Below are 24475 nucleotides of genomic sequence, written 5' to 3' on the forward strand. Positions count from 1 at the left end.
CTTTTTGTTTTCTCTTCAGGCTGCAGCAAGACATCAGTGTTCCTACTTAGTGAACCTCCATGTAAATGATTTCCTTCATGTTGGTGGGGACCCCAAGTGGCTTAATGGTTTAGAGAATGCTCCTCAAAAACTACAAAATTTAGGAGAACTTAACAAAGTGTTAGCCCACAGACCTTGGCTTATTACCAAAGAACATATTGAGGTAAGTAGAAGTAATGTATCTAGGTGTCACTTAGAGATTTTTTTTAAATAGACTTTATTTTTTAGAGCAATTTTAGGTTTACAGAAAAATGGCACGAAAAGTACAGAGTTCCCATATTCTACCCCCTTCAACCTCCCCCCAGTCTTTCCTCTTAACATCTAGCATTACTATGGTATATTTGCTGTAATCAGAGAATCAATATTGATATATTACTTTTAACTAAAGTGTGTTGTTTACATTAGGGTCTACTCTTTGTGTTGTACAGTTCTATAGGTTTTGACAAAGGCATGTCATCCACCATTATACTATCATATAAAATAGGTTCACTGCTCTAAGAATCCTCTGTGCTCCACTTACTCATCTCTCTCCCCTGAACCCCTAAACCCCTGCAACTACTGATCATTTTACTCGATAGTTTTGCCTTTTCCAGAATGTTACATAGTTGGAATCATACAATATATAGCCTTTTCAGATTAGCTTCTTTTACTTATCAGTATGCATTTAAGATTCCTCTGTGCATTTTCTGGGCTTGATGGCTCATTTCTTTATTACTGAATAATACAATGTATGGAGGTACCACAGTTTGTTTGAAAGCCATCTTGGTTACTTACGGTTTTGATCAATTATGAATAGAGCTGCTATAAACATTTACATACAGGTTTTTGTGGGGTTTTTTGTGGACCTGCTGCTATAAACATTCACATACAGGTTTTTGTGGGGTTTTTTGTGGACCTAAGTTTTCAACTCGGGTAAATAACTAGGAATTAGATTGCATGGTAAACCTGTGTTTAGCTTTATAAGAAACTGAAACAGCCTTCTAAAGTGGCTGTACCAGTCTCCATTCCCACCAGCATTGGATGAGCATTCCTATTTCTCCACATCCTTACCAGCATTTTGATGTATCAGTGTTTTGGATTTTAGCCATTCTGATAGGTGTGAAATGGCATCTTTTCTATCTTTTTCAAATGCCATTTAAACTAGTTCCTTCTGGTTCTGTTTATTAATAGAATAAAGGTAGATTGACATTCTCTAAAAGTAACTACCATGCAGTAGAATTTTTTTTTTTAATTTTTTTTTTTTTAAGATTTTATTTATTTGTGAGAGAGAAAATGAGAGACAGCATGAGAGGGAGGAGGGTCAGAGGGAGAAGCAGACTCCCTGCTGAGCAGGGAGCCTAATGTGAGACTCGATCCCAGGACTCCAGGATCATGACCTGAGCCGAAGGCAGTCGCTTAACCAACTGAGCCACCCAGGCGCCCAATGCAGTAGAAATTCTTAAAAATACAACATATGTTTGGGCTTATCTTTCTATTTCATAGAACACTTTAGATATTATATAATTGGAGCATCTTATTAAGATAAGATTTGAATATGATTAATGTAGTGTCTATTGTATCATCTGGTAATGTAAAATTATACAAGATTATAAAACAGGTAATGAAGCAGAAGGGATGTAGATTTGTAAGGCTTTGAAAAATCGTAGCCTTTACCTTGAGCATAATTTTTTAAATATAATTTGATGATTTAGGAATATTCAGAGTCAAGTTGTTCAAACTACTGTCTTTAAAATTCCTTGAGAAAGCTTGATAATAGAGAAAAACACGGGTATATTTTATACAGTAGCTTTCACTTGAAATACATTTGCATTGAGACTTTGAACTAACAACAGTTAATGCATTCATAATCCAGCATCTGAAATATGGCAGCTGCTTTTAAGCAAAATGCATTGTATTACATTTTTAAATCAGGATTTCAGAAAATCAAAATAATAATGAAAGTGTCATTATCAGGTTATGTTAAGCTCTATTTGTAAATACATAATTCATAAAAAATTATTTTAGCAAATTCTGGGTTCTACATATCTCAAATTATAATTTTACTCCAGGTTTTATAGTGACTAATCCTGTTTTAAATAGATTAAATACCAAGATGAACTATTCACTTTTACCAACACCATAACCCAGTATATAAATATGTTCTCATTTTTTTTTTTTCTTAAGGGACTTTTAAAAGCTGAAGAACACAGCTGGTCCCTTGCAGAACTGGTACATGCAGTAGTTCTCCTCACACACTATCATTCTCTTGCCTCATTCACATTTGGCTGTGGAATCAGTCCAGAAATTCATTGTGATGGTGGCCACACATTCAGACCTCCTTCGGTTAGTAACTACTGCATCTGTGACATTACAAATGGCAATCACAGTGTGGATGAGATGCAGGTCAACTCAGCAGGAAATGTTTCGGTAAGTATTATCTGTTACAGGATCATCGTAAGACTAATCACAGTAATTGCTGTTTTATTATTTTTTCATGTGACTCCTTAGAAAACCCACCCTGTGAAGTCCATAGAGATATTAGGCCCCTCTATCTGTTCACTCAGCAGGTTCCTCTAAATGCCCAGCACTAGAGTTTAGTGCTAAGGGATATATAAAATTTTAAGACCCTCAAGTAATTTTAGGATCAGGAGCTGTCAGCATGTGCCCCATCAGAGCCAGCTAGTGTTGGAAGGGTGCTACATCGAGTTGAGGGAAGGCTGAGACCATGCAGCTTGGTGGTCCGAGACTCCCTGATGCTGATCACATTCTTTTCCTTCCTTTTGCATAAAAGAAACAGGCTAGTTTCTTAATTATCTTCCAGAAGATTTAATCAGCCTTTACCTGGAAATTTCTCCTTTTAAAATTCTTTTTCATGTTTAACTTGGCACAAATATATATAAAAGTGAATGTAAATTTATTAAAATGTTTTCACTTCTATCCCTTCTCTGGCTTTTATATTTTCTCAATTTTGTTATTCCTTTGAAACAGACTAGAAGTTGAATTTTCTATAAGCAGGTTTTAATTTCCTGAATACAATGAGTCAAAATTCCCTTTGCATTCTTTTGCTATAGTGAAAATTTAGTTATGTTTCCAAAGAGAAATCACAGCATCACAGTCTTCTGAATACTTTGCATAGATTTTTCTCAGTTATATTATTCCTTTGAAACAGATTTAAACAGTTTGAATTACCTTTAATGTATATATTTGACTGTGGACAAGTTACCTAAACTCCCTGGGCCTCTGTTCTTTCATGTATAAATAAAGGTCAAACACAAGGTTGAGGTTTAAATGAAATGTCTCTAAAGAAGTAAAAGGCCTAATCCAGCTGGCATTGATCAGGTGCTAAGTAAGAAGTAGCATTTACATATTGTGAGATTAGCACATGAAGGGAAATATTTTTTTTTCCCCAGGGTTGATCACTGCCATGCTGACAAGGGTCAAGACCATCAGTTTCACCCTCTGTTGAGCTACCTGGATTAATGTTATAGGCCCTTCTTTGGCCACTGATTATTTATTAAAATATACGGGTTATGAGATGGTCTAAGGGAGAGTATATGTCAGTTGCTAGGATGCTTGGAGTTGGATTGTTGTCCTTCCCCACCTTTGATTTAGTACAAAGCTAAAGAAAATAATGGGGCGGGGGGAGTCTTACAGGGCCTTAGGAGGGGCCAGAACTTGCCTTAAATCTTCCTCAACCAACAAGTATTTTGTCTATTAGTGCTTGAGAGAATTTGAATGTAGGATGGGTTTAACTGCACAAAAGGAAAATATATTTACCACTTTATATGTATATAGTAGATATACATATGTATATGTATATAGTAGATATACATATAAAGTGAAGAGGCCACCTCTTAATGCTAAAATGGTATGGAGTATATGAATAAGCCATGTTTCATTATAGAAAATTCCAAAACTTGTACTTTGTGTGTATGTGTGTGTGCAGAAAGGCAGGAATGCTTTCCTGGACAGCAGATGAATGAGCAGTAGCTTTAGTTTGTATGTAGGTACAGTTGGCACTATGTATGTATGTACTCTGGACTACTTAGAAGTAGGTTTTTTAATATAACAAGTAAACTTGAGTTGTAATGTATTTGGGGGAATCAGTTCACTACAAATTGTGACTGTAAACATTGTACTGTAAATGTTTTATAGTTTTCCCCCAATAAAATTTTTGGGGAAAAGGGTAAAAAGAAAAAAAAAGAAAATAGCATGAGGCTAAAGAAAAAGTACTTGACTATTTCTGGGTATTCCTCTATTACATGAGATAATAGCAAAATAATAGAAATTTTAAATTTCTCTAGTAAAGTCCTCATTCTCAGATGTTGAGTTGGCTGTTTTAAAAGGTTTACACCCCACACTGATGGCACTTGTCAGTGAGTTGATAAAGTTTATTCTTCAGGTATATATCCGATATCTGACTCAGTTACAGATACTAAAAAACCAAAAAATTTCCTCATACAATATTAACATTTTAATATTAAAATGAAATGCCATTTTTTTTTTTACACTAGCAACTTTAACAGATTATTCAAGGAGCAAAAGAAATACACTTTGTCTCCTTTTCCTCTTAATTCACTATAAATCTATCAAGAATTGTCCTTCCTAAGAATACTTAAAATTTGGCTATTTTAGAAGGAAGTAGATAAAATAGTATAATGAAGAATAATGTGAGTTGACAGAAACCTTGATTGGTTGTTTTTTTGCTTTGGTTTGGTTTTGTAAACCTTGGGTCATTCTTTTAAGCAACATAATCCTTTTCAGACCTTTTTTATTTGGCTGCCAACTCTGTCTCAGGAGTAATAAAGGAGATGTATGTACCAGAAGAATCTTCAATACATCATAGAAACACTTTCCATCACGAAATTGTGAGAGAAAGTGTTTACTATAGGGTATTTTCGTGTAACTGTTAGGATCATATGAAAATATAAAGCACTAGTAGTATAGACTGTTTGTCTCTTAATATATAATTATCCTGACAAGCTTTCTGCAGCAAATATTTCGCAGATATCTGCTATGTGCCAGGTACTATGCTAGGCTCTGACTATGTACTAGTAAATTAAACAGACAGGTCCCCTGCCCTTATGAAGGTTTGGTCGGAGGGAGGCAGACATTAAACCAGTATCATGCAATAACAATACAAGTTGTATTTGGTGCTCTGAAGGAAAAAGAGTGCTATGTGAGAATAGGGTGACAAGGTTCAGGATGGGGGGATAGGACAGGAAAAACATAAAAGCTGACACCTGAAAGACCAGTGGGTGTAAGCCAAGAAAAGAGTGTAAGAGTAGGGGAAAGAACATTCCTAGTAAAAGATATTTATAATGAAGAAAACTTTGGTTTTATATTTGAACACTGGGATTTGAAATTGGAAGATCTTACTGTTTTATAAGATAAATTCCACAGATTTGATCCCACTTTCATAGTAAGGATGCAGCAGTGTATAGATGTATATATTTTTAGGCTAGTTCAAGCCCACTTGGCCAGTCCTCATGTGTCAGACCTGTCACTACAGATGTCACTGCTATAGTCATCCCAGCAAGTGACAGCTGCCGGACCCATTTGCAGAGGTCAGGTGGAGAATTCCAGCCCTGTAAGGATAGGTTTCATTCTTAATTGGTAAATTAGAGCTGATTACTATAAGTTGAAAATGATAGACGCATGTTGACAATACGCCCAATGTGCATAGTTGATGGAAAACCACTTATACTTTGTATCTAACTGAGGAGTTCTGTTTATATTAACTAGTTTTAAATTTTAATTCTTGAAACAACATTAACAGTAAGACATTACTAATTTTATAAGGTAAAAATGATGTGTTCTTAAAACCATTTTTATTTTAAAATCTGCATATTTATATATGTAACAGGTCAAAATAATTCCATTTTTTAAATTATTCATGTACTTTAAAATCATAACATCTATTTTTCCTATATTCTGTTAAGTCTGTTTCACAAGAACTTGTATTTTAATAATATTAAAATTTCATTTTTTCTGACATATGTAACATTAATTGTATTTTCTCTTTAGGTAAGTGATTCCTTCTTTGAGGTCGAAGCCCTCATGGAAAAGATGAGGCAGTTACAGGAATGTCGAGATGAAGAAGAGGCAAGTCAGGAAGAGATGGCTTCACGTTTTGAAATAGAAAAAAGAGAGAGCATGTTTGTCTTCTCTTCAGGTAAAAACAATCATTACATAGTCATCAAAATTTCTGTTGCTTACCAAAAAAGAGGCCCACTTTATTTAAAGAATTTAAAAGTTTTAAAACATCAATCCAAAAAACATCAATCCAAATGTTTTTCCTTTTAGAGAGGCTATTATTGCATAGATATTCCTACTTACAAATAAAGCAGGCAACCAAGAAAAGGAAGTTATAGTATAAATAGCACTAGCCTAACAGAGGACATTTGAGTTTTAGTACTAAAATTACTGCCAATAAGCTTTGTGAATGTAAGTCACTTAACATATGAATGTTCACTTTTTCCTCTTCTTTAAAATTAGGAAATTGAGTTCATAAAGCCCTAAGGCTGCTTTTCAGCTTTAGAAGTCAATGATTTGTGCAAAGGAGCTATTTATTAGACCAACAACAAAGTTGAATCCTTTATGTTTGGCCTTTATGTACAGGCTATAGGATTTAATATTTAAACCAGGTAATTTAAAGGAAAAAAAAGGTAAAGTATCTCAAAAATGTATTTTGATAACAGAGTGGTATAAAGAGTATATATATGTTAAAAGCACCAAGTTTCCTAATAGCAAAGAAAAAATCAAATTTGTATAAATGAAGGTTGGATGTTTGTTACCTTATTTCTCCTTGAGGAAAAGGGTTTTTTTTGTTTCTATTGTCTTCAAACAAACATGAAAATAATCCAGAAAGGCTAAGAAATGATTCACCATTCCAGAATTGTCGAGGACCTTTGAGGTGTTAGAGAGATCATACTATATATTATAGGACATTATGGTTTTAAGACTTTAGTTGATTACTCAGTGTCAGAGAAAGGGTTATCCTATTTTTACTTGTTGTAGGTAAAATGAATTTTAACTAGCATCTTGTTTTTGAAAAGCTTTCAGTGGCTTTTTTGTTTATTTCAGATGATGAAGAAGTCACACCAGCAAGAGATGTATCTCGCCACTTTGAGGATACTAGTTATGGCTATAAGGATTTCTCTAGACATGGGATGCATGTTCCAACATTTCGAGTTCAGGTAAAATTGCGACTTGCTGTTACACACATGACGGGTTAGAAATACTTCAATCTGACTTAAAATAAGAAAAGTCCCCTGGATTTGAGAATTACAAAATGTTGCAGAAGTAACTTTTCTATGTCAGGCAGTTCCCTTAAATACATTTATTGTGTTGTTAAAGTTTATAAACCAGTTGATGAGAAATCAAAACACCTTCATCCATAAAACTCAATTACAATAGTGGGTTAGGTTCCCAGGTAGTGTGCTAAAACTCAAGTTCCTAATATATCTAAACAATGAATAATAGTAGCATGTGTAGCACTGGTTTTTCTCCCCCATTCCTATTGAGCCCCAGTGTTAAAATGAGGCCCTGATATGCACCAGGCCTGATGACAAGAGAAATGTCCCCAGCAACTCAAGCATTATATATATATGTGGGTGGAGGGAAAGAGGATGAAAAAAATCAGAAGTGAAAGATAATGCTTTATTCTCTTTAGAGAGAGTAAGTTTGTTTTGTTTTTAATTTGGGTGAGTTCTTACAGATAGGATACTGTAATTATGATTAATTTTCTATGCTAATTTCCTTTAAAACAGTACTGAATGTTATTTGAAGCAATGAGAATTTTTGAGGGTTTTAATTTTAAACCTTGAGAGGATTCACATATTCCAAAATTACTTAGTACTTATCTCTTAGAGTGAATAAAATTAGTGATCTAGGGAGTAGAATTATTGTTTGGTAGACCCAGTTTCCTTAGCTCCCCAGTCACTAACTTTGAAATACACAGTAAAACTTCCTCAGTTCAATTGTGTGTATATTGAGTCCATGGAAACTTAGGGACCTAGTGGTCCTCTAGGATACCAGGCTCCTTTGTTTTTGCTTGGTAGGAGGCACGACGCTAAAAAAGTGCTTTGCAAACATCTCTCAGGAGCAACAGTAGCTATATTCCCTAGTTCCACCATAAAAGGTGAGAATCAATCAATTAGCAAATATTTATTCTGTGTTTAAGCTTTGTAAGACTGCTTCCAATCAAATCTATTAGTAGAAACACTGCAGCCTAAGTATACTTTTTAAATAGTCTATCGTATAAATAGATCGGTAAATATTTAATTCAGATGAGTTGATACTCCAACTTCCTCAATTGTTGTGAAGGGCTAATGTTAATAACTTACCAGAAATAGGAAAATTTGAGACCTATAAGATTTTCTTTGCTCAATTGATGAGGATTGTGTTTACAGGGATAAAAATTTGGCACAAGGAAGAGTTATAGAATTGAAGAGATTGTGTGGACTGGAAATTTTATGGAGGAAGTTAGGACTTGAGAGATTTAAATGGTCCAAAAGCATGGGCATTGTAAAGCAGAGGAGACTCTAGGCAATAATTGAGCTTAGGTTGAGAGAGTGAGGGAAGGAATCATAACGAAATTGGCTGGCCTGCTGAATGCTTCAAGCAAAGGATTCCTACTTCTGATTAGTGGGAAACTAGTTTAAAATTGGTCAGGTTTGTAGATTTTGGGACCAGAGTGATAGCATATCAAAGACGTGTTCCAGGAAAATTAATATGAGAGCAGCATAATAGTGTAGGGGCTTATTTTGCTTGAGGTAGAAAGAAAGGAAGCAGGAAGATTTAATGTAGGAAAACGAATTAGGAAACTTAGTGCTAAGAGAAAGGAGGTATGAGGAAAAGGAATGAGTGATGGTGGTTTTGAATTAAAAATTTACAAAATTTGAGGACCATTGTAATAGCTGCAGCAATGGAAAAGGAGAAAGGACTCCCAAGATAGGTTGCCTCTGGATGCTGAATGAGGAGAGAGTGAGAGAAAGCTGAAAATGGGTGGCCTGTGTGTAAGAGAGAAGGAATTCCGTTGGTTTTTTAAACTCACTGAGTTAAAAAAGCTTGCATGCTTCAGTATAGAATATGAAAACGTCAGACTGTACTGCAAGTGAAGCTGGGAACTAGGATGCACTGGAAAGGCAGTGGATTCCAACTGCCAGTAATCTCACCATACGACAGAGCAATAGACATAGAACTATACTTGGCTACATTTTAATTACTCGCATTTGTTCTACTTTCTGTATTTAGGACTATTGCTGGGAAGACCATGGTTATTCTTTAGTAAATCGCCTTTATCCAGATGTGGGACAGTTGATTGATGAAAAATTTCACATTGCTTACAATCTTACTTATAATACAATGGCAATGCACAAAGATGTCGATACCTCAATGCTTAGACGGGCTATTTGGAACTATATTCACTGCATGTTTGGAATAAGGTTAGTCTGTTTTCTTATGTTTATAAAGAAATATTTTTCCCTGGGCTCAATTATTCAGGTGCTTGGAACACACACGCACACAGAAGCACATATACAAATACTCAAAACCATCCCTTCCCCAATAGCTTATTTTTATGCTGCTTATGAATCACTCTGTCCTAGCTAGGCAGGAGGGAGTTAGGGATATTGACAAGAGTTAAAGGACAGATGCCTCCAGGGAAGGGGAGGGCAAACAAGCTGGTCCTAGAGCATAGAGGAAAAGTTTGTCACCAAACATCTTTGATATCATCTCCTTCTTGGAACTTAATACCCTTACACTGTTCTCCTAGCTATTTTCAAGCTCCTTCTGAAGAATACCTGCTCCCATGATACATCATCAAAATGCAAAGCTTTCAGGGGCACCTGGGTGGCTCAGTCGTTAAGCGTCTGCCTTCAGCTCAGGTCATGATCCCAGGGTCCCGGGATCGAGCCCTGCATCAGGCTCTCCACTCGGCGGGAAGCCTGCTTCTCCCTCTCCCCCTGCTTGTGTTCCCTCTCTCACTGTCTCTCTCTCTGTCAAATAAATAAAATCTTAAAAAAAAAAAAAAATGCAAAGCTTTCATGTCCTGTTAGGTATTCAGCCATATTATGTTAAATAGGAAATGCAACCATTATGTATATACACACACCACCCTCTAACATATACACACAAACTCCACACTATAGGACTTTCTGATTATTTTAGCTGTAAAATCAGGCTTTCTTTTGCTATTCATTTTATCAGTGATCAGACTATTGACTGGGCCTCCAGAAAGTAGTAGAGCCAGCTTTGCAAGAGCTTTTTTCCTTTTCCACTGAATACCAAATAAGAGACTTCAGTCCCTGGCTCTTCTAGAAACCATCACCCATGGGGGCAGAGCAGACACGGGTGCATAAACCATCTTGGCTTAAAGCAGAACAGCCTATCCTAAGTGTGGGCGCTGTGAGGCCATCTATAGCTCATCCTTCCCTCTGGAATAATCGTCTGCCAACCCCCCACCATTTTTTTCCTCATCTGATCCCAGAAACTCCTGGAAACATGAGGGAAAAAAGGGATAATTGTAGTTGTTTTCATTTATATAAGTGGATTACCATCTATATATCATTGCAGTAGTTAAACATTGTTTAATTTGTGGAATTCTTAACTTCAGCAATACTCAAACTGTTTCCACAGTTTCCTCAGTGTGCTTGCTTCTTTATGATTATAAATATATACTGTTGCTTGGGCACTGGAAACTTTTCTGTTCATCTCCCTAACTTCTGTGTTTCTTATCCTTTTATATTCACTCATCCACCCCCAATTAAACATTGTAAAGCAGTTATTTAGGAGGACAGAGCTGCCTACACAGAGAGGGAAGAAGAATTTACTATTAATGTCCATACTTTCATAAGAAAACAGACTATATGTTGAAAATATAATAATTCTCATTTTGTCTTTTAACAGATATGATGACTATGACTATGGTGAAATTAACCAGCTATTGGACCGTAGCTTTAAAGTTTATATCAAAACTGTTGTTTGCACTCCTGAAAAAGTTACCAAAAGAATGTATGATAGCTTCTGGAGGCAGTTTAAGCACTCTGAGAAGGTACATACCTATTGTGGTTTGCTCTTTAACTTAGCAGTGATTCTCATTCTCCTTCAGCTAATCTAGTGGCCCTCAAATCCTTTCCATCACCTCTTCCAATCCAGAGAAGAACATTCCTGCACATCTGTCTCTGGTATCCCTTGGAAGGAACCTCATTATAGTGTTAGAGTGAAAGAATAAAGACAGGGAAGACAGGTGGCTGGCCCCAGCTCAGAAGTGCTGACCTGGCTGTACTGCTTGGGGGAAAGAGGACTGTTCTGCAAGAGCTCTTTTTTAGTTGTTTAAAGATAGAAATGTCTGGTCTTTGAGCCATCTTTTTAAATTATTAAATGATGATTTGGCAGGGAAGTTAGTATTCTAATAAAGCAATGTCTAGATTTTCTGAAATGTAACAAACTTCCAAGAAGAGATGTGATCCGATATTCTATCCAAAAAGAACATAGCTTTCATTTTGAGACAAAGTCAAGACTTCTAGGTTATTCAGAGCACACAGAAAATGGGGGTTTATTAGATGCACTGAAAAACTGATTGGGAATGTTTTTAACCCTACCTTAAATAATGTTGTGTTTTATATTCAGGTTCATGTTAATCTGCTTCTTATAGAAGCTAGGATGCAAGCAGAACTCCTCTACGCTCTGAGAGCCATTACCCGCTATATGACCTGATGCCTTTCCTCCATTAAAGATAATGGAATGATCAGCAGACATAGTCTACAAGGGGATGGTACTAAGCCCCAGGACCAATGGTAGATAAAAATTCAGAAACCCATTGTGCCATGATTCCTTTAGTTTTTGCTATGTTACTGTGGAAATACCACTGCTGGCACGAGCAGTGACTGCTTGGCAGCTTCAAGTGTGGAGCTGTGAAGAAGGGCTGCCGTTCACAGTATTTTGCTTTTTGACAGTACAAGATGCTGTGTAACTGTTTTAATACAGCAAATAGTAACTCTCCAAATCCTGTTGCTTTTATGTTAAATAACAAGAATTGGAGCATGCAAAGAATGGGAGTTGGATAATGACCTAAGCTTTTTATACATAAAGAATTTTAGATCTTGGTGCTGCTATTTCTGCTGGTGGAATGAATAGAGTGGCTGTTCCAGTTAAGCTATTAGTATAAAAGTGAACACTGCTACTATCTGAGCCTACATACCTAATTTGTGTGGTTTCGAATTAAACTTGCATATGTGTTAATTTTTTGCATCTAAAAAAGCATAGAATTATTACAGCTAGGCAAAGACCATTTTGATGGTAACAGTTCATTTCTTTCATTGGATGAATTAAACTCCAGTGGCATTCTTAAAGATTTTCTTCAAAAAGCAATCTTAAATGAAAGTGTATAAATAAGAAAAGCTAGCTATCTTTTGATATGCTGTTTCCCAAGATTCTGTGACACTGGAGGGCAGCTGTCTTGTGCAGTATTTTGTTTCCAGCACTGAAGTTGTGGGAAATGTTGCTGTAGACTGCTGCGCAGTCCCCGGTGCATTCTGCCCCTCTGCTCCTGCTCCCCTCATGGTCCCCACTTTAAAGATTGTGCAGCTCTTTAAATAATAAAGCTGGAAAAATATTTTTAGTCGGGTTGTCAAATTTGATTTACAAAAATGCTTTGAAATGCAAAAATATTTGAAAAAAATGTATTAAGTATACTTTGAAAAATGCTTTGAAATGCAAAAATATTTGAAAAAAATGTATTAAGTATACTTTGTATTCTGGAAGCGTGAATTGCTTTTGAAGTCTGTCAGTATTATTGGTATTTTTCAATAAAGAATCATTTTTTCTCCAGTTTTATGTGCTGTCTCTGACTTCACAACCAGTTACCATTCTATTTACTTTTATTAGCCAAGAAGATTCACACTTAAATAATGCTGTAATCAGATGAGAGACTATTAAACAGCAAACTCTTAATGTCCTTTTAAAGGTTACAAAGAAGAGTGCACCTTCACGATCTTATCTAAGACTATTTTTTGGTCTCATGCCTTGTCCCTTTTGAACTGAGAGGTTTTAGAGTTCAAATAAGAATTATCAGAAAAAAGGGACACTGGGCTGGCTCAGGCCCACATAATAATTGATCTATAGACCTGTTGAACCTTGCCATGTAGGACAGTTCACACAGCTTAATACTGAATGTAAGCTAGTATGAGAATTGTTGGGGGTGCCTGGATGGCTCAGGTGGCTAAGCATCCGACTTTCTCGGAGTCCTGGGATCGAGCCCAATATCAGGCTCCCAGCTTGGCAGGGAGTCTGCTTGTCCCTCTCCCTCTGCTCCCCCCCGCCCCCCCAACTCGTGCTCTCTAAAATATTTTTTTAAAAAAGAATTAGAATTGTATTCAATTATTTTGGCTGTAATTTTTAGAAAAGGAGGCATGGGTGTTATTCTATTACTGTAAAATAATCTTAACCAAAATTTGGTGAATTTCATTAGTTGGTCACCTCACATTTTGTTTAGATTTCTAAAGTATCTACAGTATGTTGTCCTTTAATTTGGTGAATGTATTAAACTTCTCTCCCACCCCCGTAAAAGAAAAGTTGGTTGAGCCTGTGACTCAGTCTTGGGGTTGTAAGTTCGAGCCCCACATTGGGTGTAGAGATTACTTAAAAATAAGATCTTAAAAAGAATTATTAGAAACAAAGACTAATTTGACAACAGAACAAAAAGATACTGTCAAATTTAAATCAAATCATTAAATTGAGCTCTAAATTTAATCAAAGCTGTTGTAATAACTGCTACTCATCAAAACATTTGAGCTCGACCTAGTGCCTACAAATTTATAATTATGGATGAGAGTGGAGGCACAATTTTAAATAGAAGTGGTTCCTGCCTTCAAAGTTACATATCCTGGTGAGAAGACAAGATATTATCAATATATTTTATATTTAAAGAAACATAAGTCCATTTCTAATTAGCTTACAATTATACATGGTCCTACCCAATGAATTTGCATCATGCCTTTGCCATTTTCTGTCTGCTGCTGAGTTATAGCAATACGGGTGAACCCAATAAGTAAGGGTACACTGGATATAGTTAAATTTTTACTTATTCTGGTCTTGGTTCTTTACACTTAAATATACAAAATTTCTACTAGAGGTTCTAATCAGTAATAGGATGATCACAAAACAAGATCAGCTGAATGCATTATCTTAGTCTGCTGAAGCTTATAGAATCACTTAGAAATCACATGTTGAAATGAAAACTTTTAACAAGTAAAAAATTATGCTTATACCTAAATAAAGGCATGCCTGTGATACAAAGTTGATGTTTCAGCATCTCTCATTGAACAGGTGTTTCCTGTTACTCGGACTGTTTTCTCAAAATTAAACACACAGGATTTGTAATGTTACTATAATCTTTTAAACTAAGAGTTGACAAAATAATTGAGGAAGGTAAAATAGAATCCTCTATGGGATACCAAAACCTTTCCCCACAAGAGGAAAATTACTTAAATCATGAAAAGATTTCTGGTTGAGATTTCCAAGATTCAATTTTTTTTTAATCAGAGGTTTTGTGGTAAAAATTGGGGAAATTTTTTATTAGGCCAAATTTAACTCAGTATCTCTTACTATAAGAATTAAATTCCAAATACATCTGTATTTACCGTAATTTTTAAGTTTATCTTGATATAAATGGTGGTGATAATTTCAAATTCACTTAAAAGCTTAGAGATTTTTATTTTTCTAATGGTTTAAGTATTTCAAATTAGTTTTAAATAAAACTTGGATAAGCTTGTTTTCCATCATTAAGATACTGTGAAAGATGTATCTGTGACTAGTGAGTATCAGTCAAGGGATAGCAAAAGCCAAAAGAATAGGAAGTGACACCACCAGTGAAGTTCCAGGTCCTCGTTTCCCATGGAGACACTGAGTTAACAACAACACTCAGAACCAAAATACTTTTGTGAAGACTCTAGAGCCCAATTGGGGAGCTACAGCACCCAGGCAAACATAAAACCAGGAGGAAGCTATACCAAAAAGTGTAGGAAAGTTAATGGAAATACACTTATTCTAGCCCCTCTCTCTACTATAGGCACAGCATGGCACAAAGTCCCAATTCTTGGCTCCTCCCTCAGGGCAGAAGGAAAAAGTAGACCTTGTGTCCAACACTCTGGTTTGTCTTTGGGCTGCTTGAGACCTGACTTGGAGCACAGTGGGAGTGGTGGCATGGTTTGGATGCTGATTAGAAGCCACTGAAAACAGAAGCGAGCACACCAGTGCATTAGAACAGCATGGAGTTTATACTTTTGCAGGCACTGCATAGGTGGCAAGAGAGTACATACAATAAAAACTGAAACAGAAAAGTCCTGAGAAGAAACAGGGGCAAGCCTCTTAGGAAAATTCAAACAGTTAAAAGCAGATGTATATCCTGAAATGAAACTATACACACAAACTCGGGATACATCCCCCAAAAAGGTCTGAGAGGTTCCAGAACTTCTAACTAGGCTGATGGGCAAAGCCAGTCTGTAAAAGCTGGAAGAGGTGACTATTTTTCAAATGCCCAAATCCCAACAAAGTTCACAAAACATATGAAGAAACAAGGGAACATGGCCTAATCTACAACACAAAAATCTCCAGAAACTGACCCTAAAGAAATGCAGATCTCTGAATTTACTGGTAAGAATTTAAAACAATTGCCTTAAAGATACTCGAACTAAAAGAAAACAAGATTGACAAAGAAAGAAAGAAAACACACAAGATGAGATTGTTGTCAAAGAGACAAACTATAAAGAACAAATTCTGAGCTGAAGAAAATAATTGAATTGAAAAATTCACTAGAGCTCAATAGGAAACTTGATCAGACAGAAGAAAGAACCAGCGACCCTGGAGACAGGTTATTTGATGTTATCAAGTCAGGGAGACAAAAAGAAAAATGAAGTGCAGAGAGCCTAAGGGACTTACAGGGCATCATCAAGCAGATCAATATACGTTATTGGAGAATAGAGAGCAAAAGAAGCAGAGAATTTATTTAGAGGAAAAATGAAAATTTACCAAATTTGAAGAAAGAAATGGGCATACTAATTCAAGAAGTTCAACAATTCTAAGAAAAATCCAAAGAAACCCACAGTGGGACACATTATTATCAAACTGATGAAAGTAAAAGAAAAAAAGCCTGAAAGTTGTCTTGTACAAGGGAGCATCTACAAGATTTCAACAGGTTTCTCAGCATAAACCTTACAGGCCAGAGGGGCACTGGCTCAGTGGGGGGAGCATGTGACTCTTGATCTCAGGGTTATGAACTTAAGCCCCATGTTGGGTATAGAGATTACTTAAAAAAAAAATTGTATAGGCCATAGAGCAGTAGAATGACATATTCTAAGTGCTGAAAGGAAGAAACTACCAACTAAGAATACCGTATCAAATAGGAGACAAATTAAGACTTTCCCAGAATTTATCATCTGAGGGAATTTATTATCACTAGACCCGCCCTACAAGAAATGCTAAAGTAAATCCTTTAGGTCGAAACAAAAGAATGCTACAGAGCAATGCATGGCCATATGAAAATATAAAATTATCTGACAACAGTAAATATGTAACAAATACAGAAACCTGTATTATTGTAATTTGAGCACATAAATCTGCTTTTAGTTCTTGTATAGAATTCAAAAGACAAAAGCATAAAAAATATAAATCTATGTTAATGGGTACAAGATATTTAAAGACATAATTTGTGACATCAGTAACAAAGTGGGGGTGGCCAGAAATGTAAAGGAGTGGAGTTTTTGTATGTAATTCAAGATATCAGTTTAAAACAAATTTTTATAACTAAGACTTTTTTTTATATAATCCCCATGGGGACCACAAAGAAAGTATGTCTAGAATTTACACAAAAAGAAATGAGAAGGACATCAAAGAAGGTTACTACAAAAAATTTAATGAAACAAAGGAAAAAGAGGGGAAATGAGGGACCAAAAAAAGCTATAAAACATACAGAAAACAGTCAACAAAATGTCAATAGTAATTCCTTCCCTATCAGTAATTATATTAAATGTAAATGCATCGAATTCCCCAAAAGACATAGATTGGCTCAACAGATAACATAAAAAAGAGAATCTAACTATATGCTATCTATAAAAGACTAACTTTAGGTCTAAGGACACATACAGGCTGAAAGTGAAAGAACAGAAAAAATTCGACACAAATGGTAAACAAAAGAGTAGAAGGAGCTATACTACTATCAGACAAGGCAGTCAATTCACCATGAAAATAGAACAATTATATTTTGTCTCTCCCACATTTGCAAATACTATAGCACCTAAATATATGAAGCAAACAACAGAATTGAAGAGAGAAAGAGCAACACAATAATAGTAGGAGATCCAATAACTCACTTTTAATAATGGGTAAAACAACCAGAAGATGACTAAGGAAACAGGATTTGGACAACACTTATAGACTCATTGGACCTATCAAAAATTTACAGAACACTCTCCGTTCAACAACAGCAGACTGCACATTCTTAGGTGCATATGGAATATTCTCCAGGATTGAACACATGTTAGGCCACAGAACAAGTCTTAATAAAATTTTTAAAAATTTAAATCAGAGTAACTTTTTGCTCACAATGGAATAAAACTAGAAATCAGTAGATTTGGAAACTCCACAAGTATGTGGAAATTAAACATATTCTCAAACCAGTGCATCAAAGAAGAAATCACAAAAGCAATTAGAAAATACCTCAAGACAAATTAGAATGAAAACACAATATACCAAATCTTATGGGATGTAGTGCTAAGAAATTTATAGCTATAAACCCTTATATTAAAGAAAAAGGATCTCAAATCAACACTCTAACTTTACACTTCAAGGAACTAGATAAAGAAAAATGATCTAAACCAAAGCTTGCTGAAGAAAGGAAATAAGACTTAGAGCAGAAATAAATGAAACAGACTGTGGGGGGAGGGGAGGGAAAAAAATAAAAACTAAGAGTTATTTGAAAAGAACAAAATTGACAAACCTTAACTAGATTAAGAAAGAAGACTCAAGTAAAATCAGAAAAGAAAAAGGGGATATTACAACCAATATAACAAAAAAGTATTCCAAGAAAATACTATGAACTCTATGCCAACAAATTGGATACTTTGGAAACATACAACCTACCAAGACTGACTCATGAAGAAATAGAAAATCTGAACAGACCTATATCTACTAAGGAGACTGAATCAGTAATCAAAAACCTCCCAACAAAGCCCAAAATCAAACAGTTTCACTGGAGAATTCTACCAAACATTTAAAGAATTAACACTAATTCTTAAACTCTTCCAAAAAATTGAACAGGTGGGAGCACTCCCAAACTCATTTGGAGGCCAGCATTATCCTGATGCCAAAGCCAGACAAAGACATTACAAGAGAGGAGCTTGGGAAGATGGCAGAGTGGGAGGACCCTGACCTCACTCTCTCCCCCATTTTCAAATAGATATCATCCACATCCAAGTCAATAAACTAGAGAGTGGTCGGGAGACTGGCAGAACAAAATCCACAACTAAATATAGAGAAGCTGCCTCTGAAAGGTTAGGAAGGTCAGAAAGGTGGAGGAAGGCTGTCCACATGAGGGAGGAAGCTGCATGTGCAAAGAAGACAGAAATAGGCCCTCATACCAGAGAGCTCACTTGGGGAAGACTAATCCCCATAACATTTGGCTTTAAAAACCAGAGGCACATAGGCACCTGGCTGGCTCAATCAGTGGAATGGGGTACTCTTGATCTCAGGGTCATGAGTTTGAGTCCCACATTGGGCATGGAGCCTACTTAAAAAATAAATAAATAAACAAAAGCCCAGAGAGGCTGAATTCTGTGAGTTTGTAAAACCAGTGGGACTTGCAAGTGTCTTATCAGATAAAGAGCTAGTATCCAACCAAAAAACAAAAAATCCAGTCAAGAAATGGGCAGAAGAGGGGGCGCCTGGGTGGCTCCGTCATTAACGTCTGCCTTCAGCTCAGGTCATGATCCCAGGGTCCTGGGATCGAGCCCCACGTTGGGCTCCCTGCTCAGCAGGAAGCCTGCTTCTCCCTCCCCTGCTCCCCCTGCTTGTGTTCTCGCTGTCTCACTGTGTCTCTCTCGGTCAAATAAATAAATAAAATCTTTAAACAAAGAAAAGAAATGGGCAGAAGACATGAACAGACATTTCTTCAAAGAAGACATATAAATGGCCAACAGACACATGAGAAAATGCTCAACATCACTCGGCATCAGGGAGATGCAAATCAAAACCACAATGAGATACCAACTCACACCAGTCAGAATGGTTAAAATGAACAACTCAGGAAACAACAGATGTTGGCAAGGATGTGAAGTGAAGAAAGGGGAACCCTCTTACATTATTGGTGAGAATGCAAACTGGTGCAGCCACTCTGGAGAACAGTATGGAGGTTCCTCAAAAAGTTGAAAATAGAGCTACCCTAGGATCCAGCAATTGCACTATTAGGTATTTATCCAAAGATACAAATGTACTGATCCAAAGGGACACCTGCACCCCAATGGTTATAGCAGCAATGTCCACAATAGCAAAAACTCTGGAAAGGGCCCAGATGTCTGTCAACAGATGAATGAATAAAGGAGATGTCATACACACACACACACACACACACACACACACACAGACAGAGGAATATTACTCAGCCATCAAAAAGAATGAAATCTACCACTTGCAACAATGTAGATGGAACTAGAGGATATTATACTAAGCAAAATAAACTAGTAAGAAAAGACAATTACCATATGATCTCACTCATATATGGAATTTAAGAAACAAAACAGATGAACATAGGGGAAGGAAAGGAAAAATAAAATAAGATGAAAATGGAGAGGGAGGCAAACCATAAGAGATGCTGAACTCTAGGAAACAAACAGGGTTGCTGGAGGGGAGGTGCGGGGGAGGGATAATTGGGTGATGGACATTAAGGAGGGCACTTGATGGAATGAGCACTGGGTGTTCTATGCAACTGATGATTCACTAAATTCTACCCCTGAAACTACTAATACAGTATATGTTAGCTAAATTGAATTTAAATAAAGAATTAAAAAAGAAAAAAGACACTGCTGAATTGTACACTTTAAAAGGGTGAATTTTACGATATGTGAATTATATCTCAATAAAGCTGTCATTTAAAACAAAACAAAACAAAACAGTGGGACTTGAAACATGGAGCTTTAAAAGTACAGCTGACTCAGCACTGGGTAAGCCAGGAGGGCAAGTGATAGCTGGGTCACCACCCTTAAAGAGACAGCAGCCTATGTGGAGAGGTAACATAAAAATAGCAGTTTACACAATGCTGGGAGCAAACAGGAGACAGATCACTTCATACTGCTTTTGGAACATGTTGGGGTACTTCTTTGAAAACAAGGGAGCTGGTAAGTGCCATTTTCCTCCCCTTGCCCCCAACATAAACATAGAGCCACCTGCGGGGCTGGGGCTGCACAAACACTTTCTACCTAACCTGCTAGCAGTGTACCACGCCCATGGGTTCTCCTAAGGACTCATCGGCTCCAAGCTTGCTAGTCTCAGCCCTGGGCCCAGGGAAAACTTTGTTAAGCCACACGAGTGCCCCACCCGGCCACCAAGTGCTCAGCTGCCCCTGCACATTGTGCCCAACTGCCATACTCTGCCCAGCTGGGCATCCCCAAACACCCTCTTGCATTGGCTGACCATGCCCGGCCTCACACCCCCACCGGGGCACACAGCCCTCAGCCACCACAGCACTTCTGGGCTTCCAACTTAGGACTAGTGGCCCAGCACAAATTTTGCTAACACTGCCACCCTGTTTCCAATTACCCCAGCAGGCACACTCCCTCCGAGCTGGCCTGCCTGGGTCCCTCTAACACCACAGAGAGGAAGCATAGCCCACAACAGGCAGAGTCAGTGCAGACTGAAAGGAAGAGTGACTCATGCACAACAGCAGGGAATACGCAGCACACATAGGATGCTCTCCTGAAGTGCCAGGTTCTGGGAAACAGGGGACACTGCACTGCAGGGCACTCCAGGACCTCTTCATAAAGTCACAACTTTCAAGAGCAGAAGACACAACTGACTTTCTTAACCCACAGAAACAGAGAGAGAAGCAGACAAAATAAGGAGAGAAATTTATCCCAAATGAAAGAATAAGCCAAGGCCACAGCCAGAGTTCTAAATGAAACAGATATAAGTAACATGCCTGATAGAGATTTTAAAGTAATGAGCATAACGATACTCATGGAACTTAAGAGTAGAAGACATGAATGAAACCCTTAACACAGAGATAAGGAACAACATAGCAGAGATAAAGGGCCCAATAAACAAAATTAGAAACACACTTGATGGAATGAACAGCAGGATGGAAGAAGCACAGGAACAAATTCGTGACCTAGAAGACAGTGATGGAAAGTAATCAAACTCAACAAAGAGAGAGAAAAGTATTATGCAAAATGAGAATAGAATAGACTTAGGGAACTCAGTGACTGCATCAAATGTAACAATTTTCATATTATAGAAGTCCCAGAAGAAGAGAAGAGGGGTAAGAAAATTTATTTGAAGAAATAATAGCTGAAAACTTCCCTAACCTGGGGAAGGAAACAGATATCCAGATCCAGGAGGCACAGAGAACCCACAACAAAATCAACAAAAGCAGACCCACGGCAAGATATACTATAATTAAATTTGCAAAATAGAGTGATAAAGAAAAAAATTAAAAGCAGCAAGACAAAAGACGTCATTAACTTACAAGGGAAAACCCATAAGGCTACCAGGAGATTTTTCAACAGAAACTTTGTAAGCCAGAAGATAGTGGCATGTATATTCGAAATGCTAAATGGGAAAAATCTGCAGCGAAGAATGCTCTATCCAGCAAGGCTGTCATTCAGAATAGAAGGAGACGTAAAGAGCTTCCCAAACAAAAACTAAAGGACTTTATGACCACGAAATCAGCTCTACAAGAAATATTAGAAAGGACTCAGTGGAGAGACCAAAAGTGACAGTATAGAGGTAGGAAACACAAAAGCTATAAAAATGAATATTTCTGTAAAAAAAAAAAAAAATCAGTCAAGAAACTCACAAAAAGGGATATAAAATATAATAACATATATCTAAAACATGGGAAGGAGAGGAGAAAAGAAGGAGTTCAAACTCAAACAACTATGAACTTAATACAGACTGCTGTATGCAGAAGGGTTTATATACAAACCTAATGGTAACTATATATCAAAAAACACTAATATACAAAGAATAAAAAGAAAGAAACCCAAATATATCACTAAAGAAAATCAGCCAAACATGAAAGACAAGAAAGGACCAGAAAAAATCTTCAGAAACAACCAGAAAACAAGTAATAAAATGGCAATAAAGACATATCCAGCAATAATTACTTTGAATGTGAATGGACTAAGCACTCCAATCAAAAGACATAGGGTGACAGAATGGATAAAAAAATAAGACCCATCTATATGCTGTCAACAAGAAACCCATTTTAGACCTAAAGACACCTGCAGATTGAAAGTGAAAGGATGGAGAAACATCTATCATGCCAATGGATGTCAAAAGGAAGCTGGAATAACAATTCTTATATCTGACAAAAAAAAACTTTAAAACAAAGATGGTAACAAAAGACAAATACAGACACTATACACCAATAAAGGGGACAAGCCAACAAGAAGATATAACAATCATAAATATTTATTCACCCAACATAGGAGGACCCAAATACATAAAACACTCAATAAAAAACATAAGGGAACTAATCCATAGTAATACAATAGTAGGGGACTTTAACACCCATGTATAGCAATGGACAGTCTAAACAGAAAATCAACAAGAAAACAAGGCTTTGAATGACACACTGGAACAGATGTATTTAACAAATATATTCAGAACATTCCATCCTTAAACAGCAAAATACACATTCTTTTCAAGTGTACATGGAACATTCTCCAGAACAGATCACACATCAGCCCACAAAACAAACATGAACAAATTCAAGAAAATCTAAATCATACCATGCATTTTTTCTGACCACAATGCTATGAAACTAGAGGTCAACCATACGAAAAAATCTGGACAGGCCACAAATACATAGAGGTTAAATAGCCTGCCACTAAACAATGAATGGGTAAATCAGGAAATAAAAGAAGAAATTAAAAAGTACATGGAAACAAATGAAAATTAAAACACATAGGTCCAAAACCTTTGAGATGCAGCAAAAGCAGTTCTAAGAGGGAAGTTTATAATATAGGCCTACCTCAAGAAGCAAGAAAAATCTCAAATAAAAAAACCTAACTTTGCACCTAAAGGAGCTAGAAAAAGAAACAAAACCTAAAACTAGCAGAAGGAAGGAAATAATGAAGACTAGGGCAGAAATAAATGATATGGAAACTAAAAAAAAAAAACCATATAGATATAGATATATAGATATATAGATATAGAACAATTAATGAAACCAGGAGCTGGTTCTTTGGGAAAAACAAACAAACAAACAATAAAATTGATAAATTTCTAGCCAGACTTATCAAGAAAAAAAGAAAAAGGGCCAAATAAAATCACAAACGAGAAAGAAATAACACCACAAAAATACAAAAAACCGTAAGAGAATATTATGAAAAACTATATGCCAACAATTTGAACAAGCTAGAAGAAATGGATAAACTCCTAGAAACATATAAACTACCAAAACAAACAGGAAGAAATAGAAAATTTGAACAGACCAATAACCAGCAAAGAAATAGAATCAGTAATAAAAAAAAAAAAAAAAAAAAAAAACTCCCAACAAACAAAAGTCCATGACCAGATGGCTTCACAGGCAAATTCTACCAAACATTTAAAGAAGAGTTAATACCTATTCTTCTCAAACTACTATAAAATCCTAGAAAAGGAAGGTAAACTTCCAAATTCATTCTATGAGGCCAGCATTACCCTGATACCAAAACCAGATAAAGACATCACAAAAAAAGAGAACTACAGGCCAGTATCTCTGACGAACATAGATACAAGAATCCTCAACAAAATATTAGCAGACCAAATTCAGCATACATTAAAAAAAGTCATTCACCATTATCAAGTGGGATTTATTCCTGGCTTGCAAAGGTGGTTCAATAGTCACAAATCAATCAATCTGATACATCACATCAATTAAAAATAAGAACCATATGATCTTTTCAATAGATGCAGTAAAAGCATTTGACAAAATACAACATCCATTCAAAACCCTCAACAAAGTAGTTACTGAGAACAACCTCAATAAAGGGCATCTATTAAAAATCCACACTTAACATCATCCTCAATGGGGAAAAACTGAGTGCCTTTCCCCTAAGGTCAGGAATAAGACAAGGATGTCCACTCTCACCACTTCCATTCAACAGAGTACTGGAAGTCCTATAACAGCGATCAGACGACAAAAGAAATAAAAGGCATCCAAATTGGTAAGGAGAAGTAGAACTTTCACTATTTGCAGATG

The 24475-nt window shown here is 36.4% G+C and overlaps 1 protein-coding gene across 2 annotated transcripts in view; it reads left to right on the forward strand.

Annotated features, from left to right (window-relative positions):
• Window positions 1-12690, forward strand: part of SESN1 (sestrin 1) — a 109626-nt gene extending 96936 nt beyond the window's left edge. For both annotated transcript variants that reach the window (XM_044917252.1, XM_021693085.1), the window contains exons 4-10: window positions 20-202; window positions 2203-2445; window positions 6046-6193; window positions 7105-7217; window positions 9277-9467; window positions 10930-11074; window positions 11653-12690. In XM_044917252.1, the coding sequence (XP_044773187.1) occupies window positions 20-202; window positions 2203-2445; window positions 6046-6193; window positions 7105-7217; window positions 9277-9467; window positions 10930-11074; window positions 11653-11739 (1110 nt within the window). In that variant the 3' untranslated portion in view covers window positions 11740-12690. The remainder of the gene's footprint in view (window positions 1-19; window positions 203-2202; window positions 2446-6045; window positions 6194-7104; window positions 7218-9276; window positions 9468-10929; window positions 11075-11652) is intronic.
• Window positions 12691-24475: the final 11785 nt, after the last annotated feature.

The sequence above is a fragment of the Neomonachus schauinslandi genome, chromosome 8 (assembly GCF_002201575.2).
Source record: "Neomonachus schauinslandi chromosome 8, ASM220157v2, whole genome shotgun sequence".
Classification (NCBI taxonomy): Eukaryota; Metazoa; Chordata; class Mammalia; order Carnivora; family Phocidae; genus Neomonachus; species Neomonachus schauinslandi.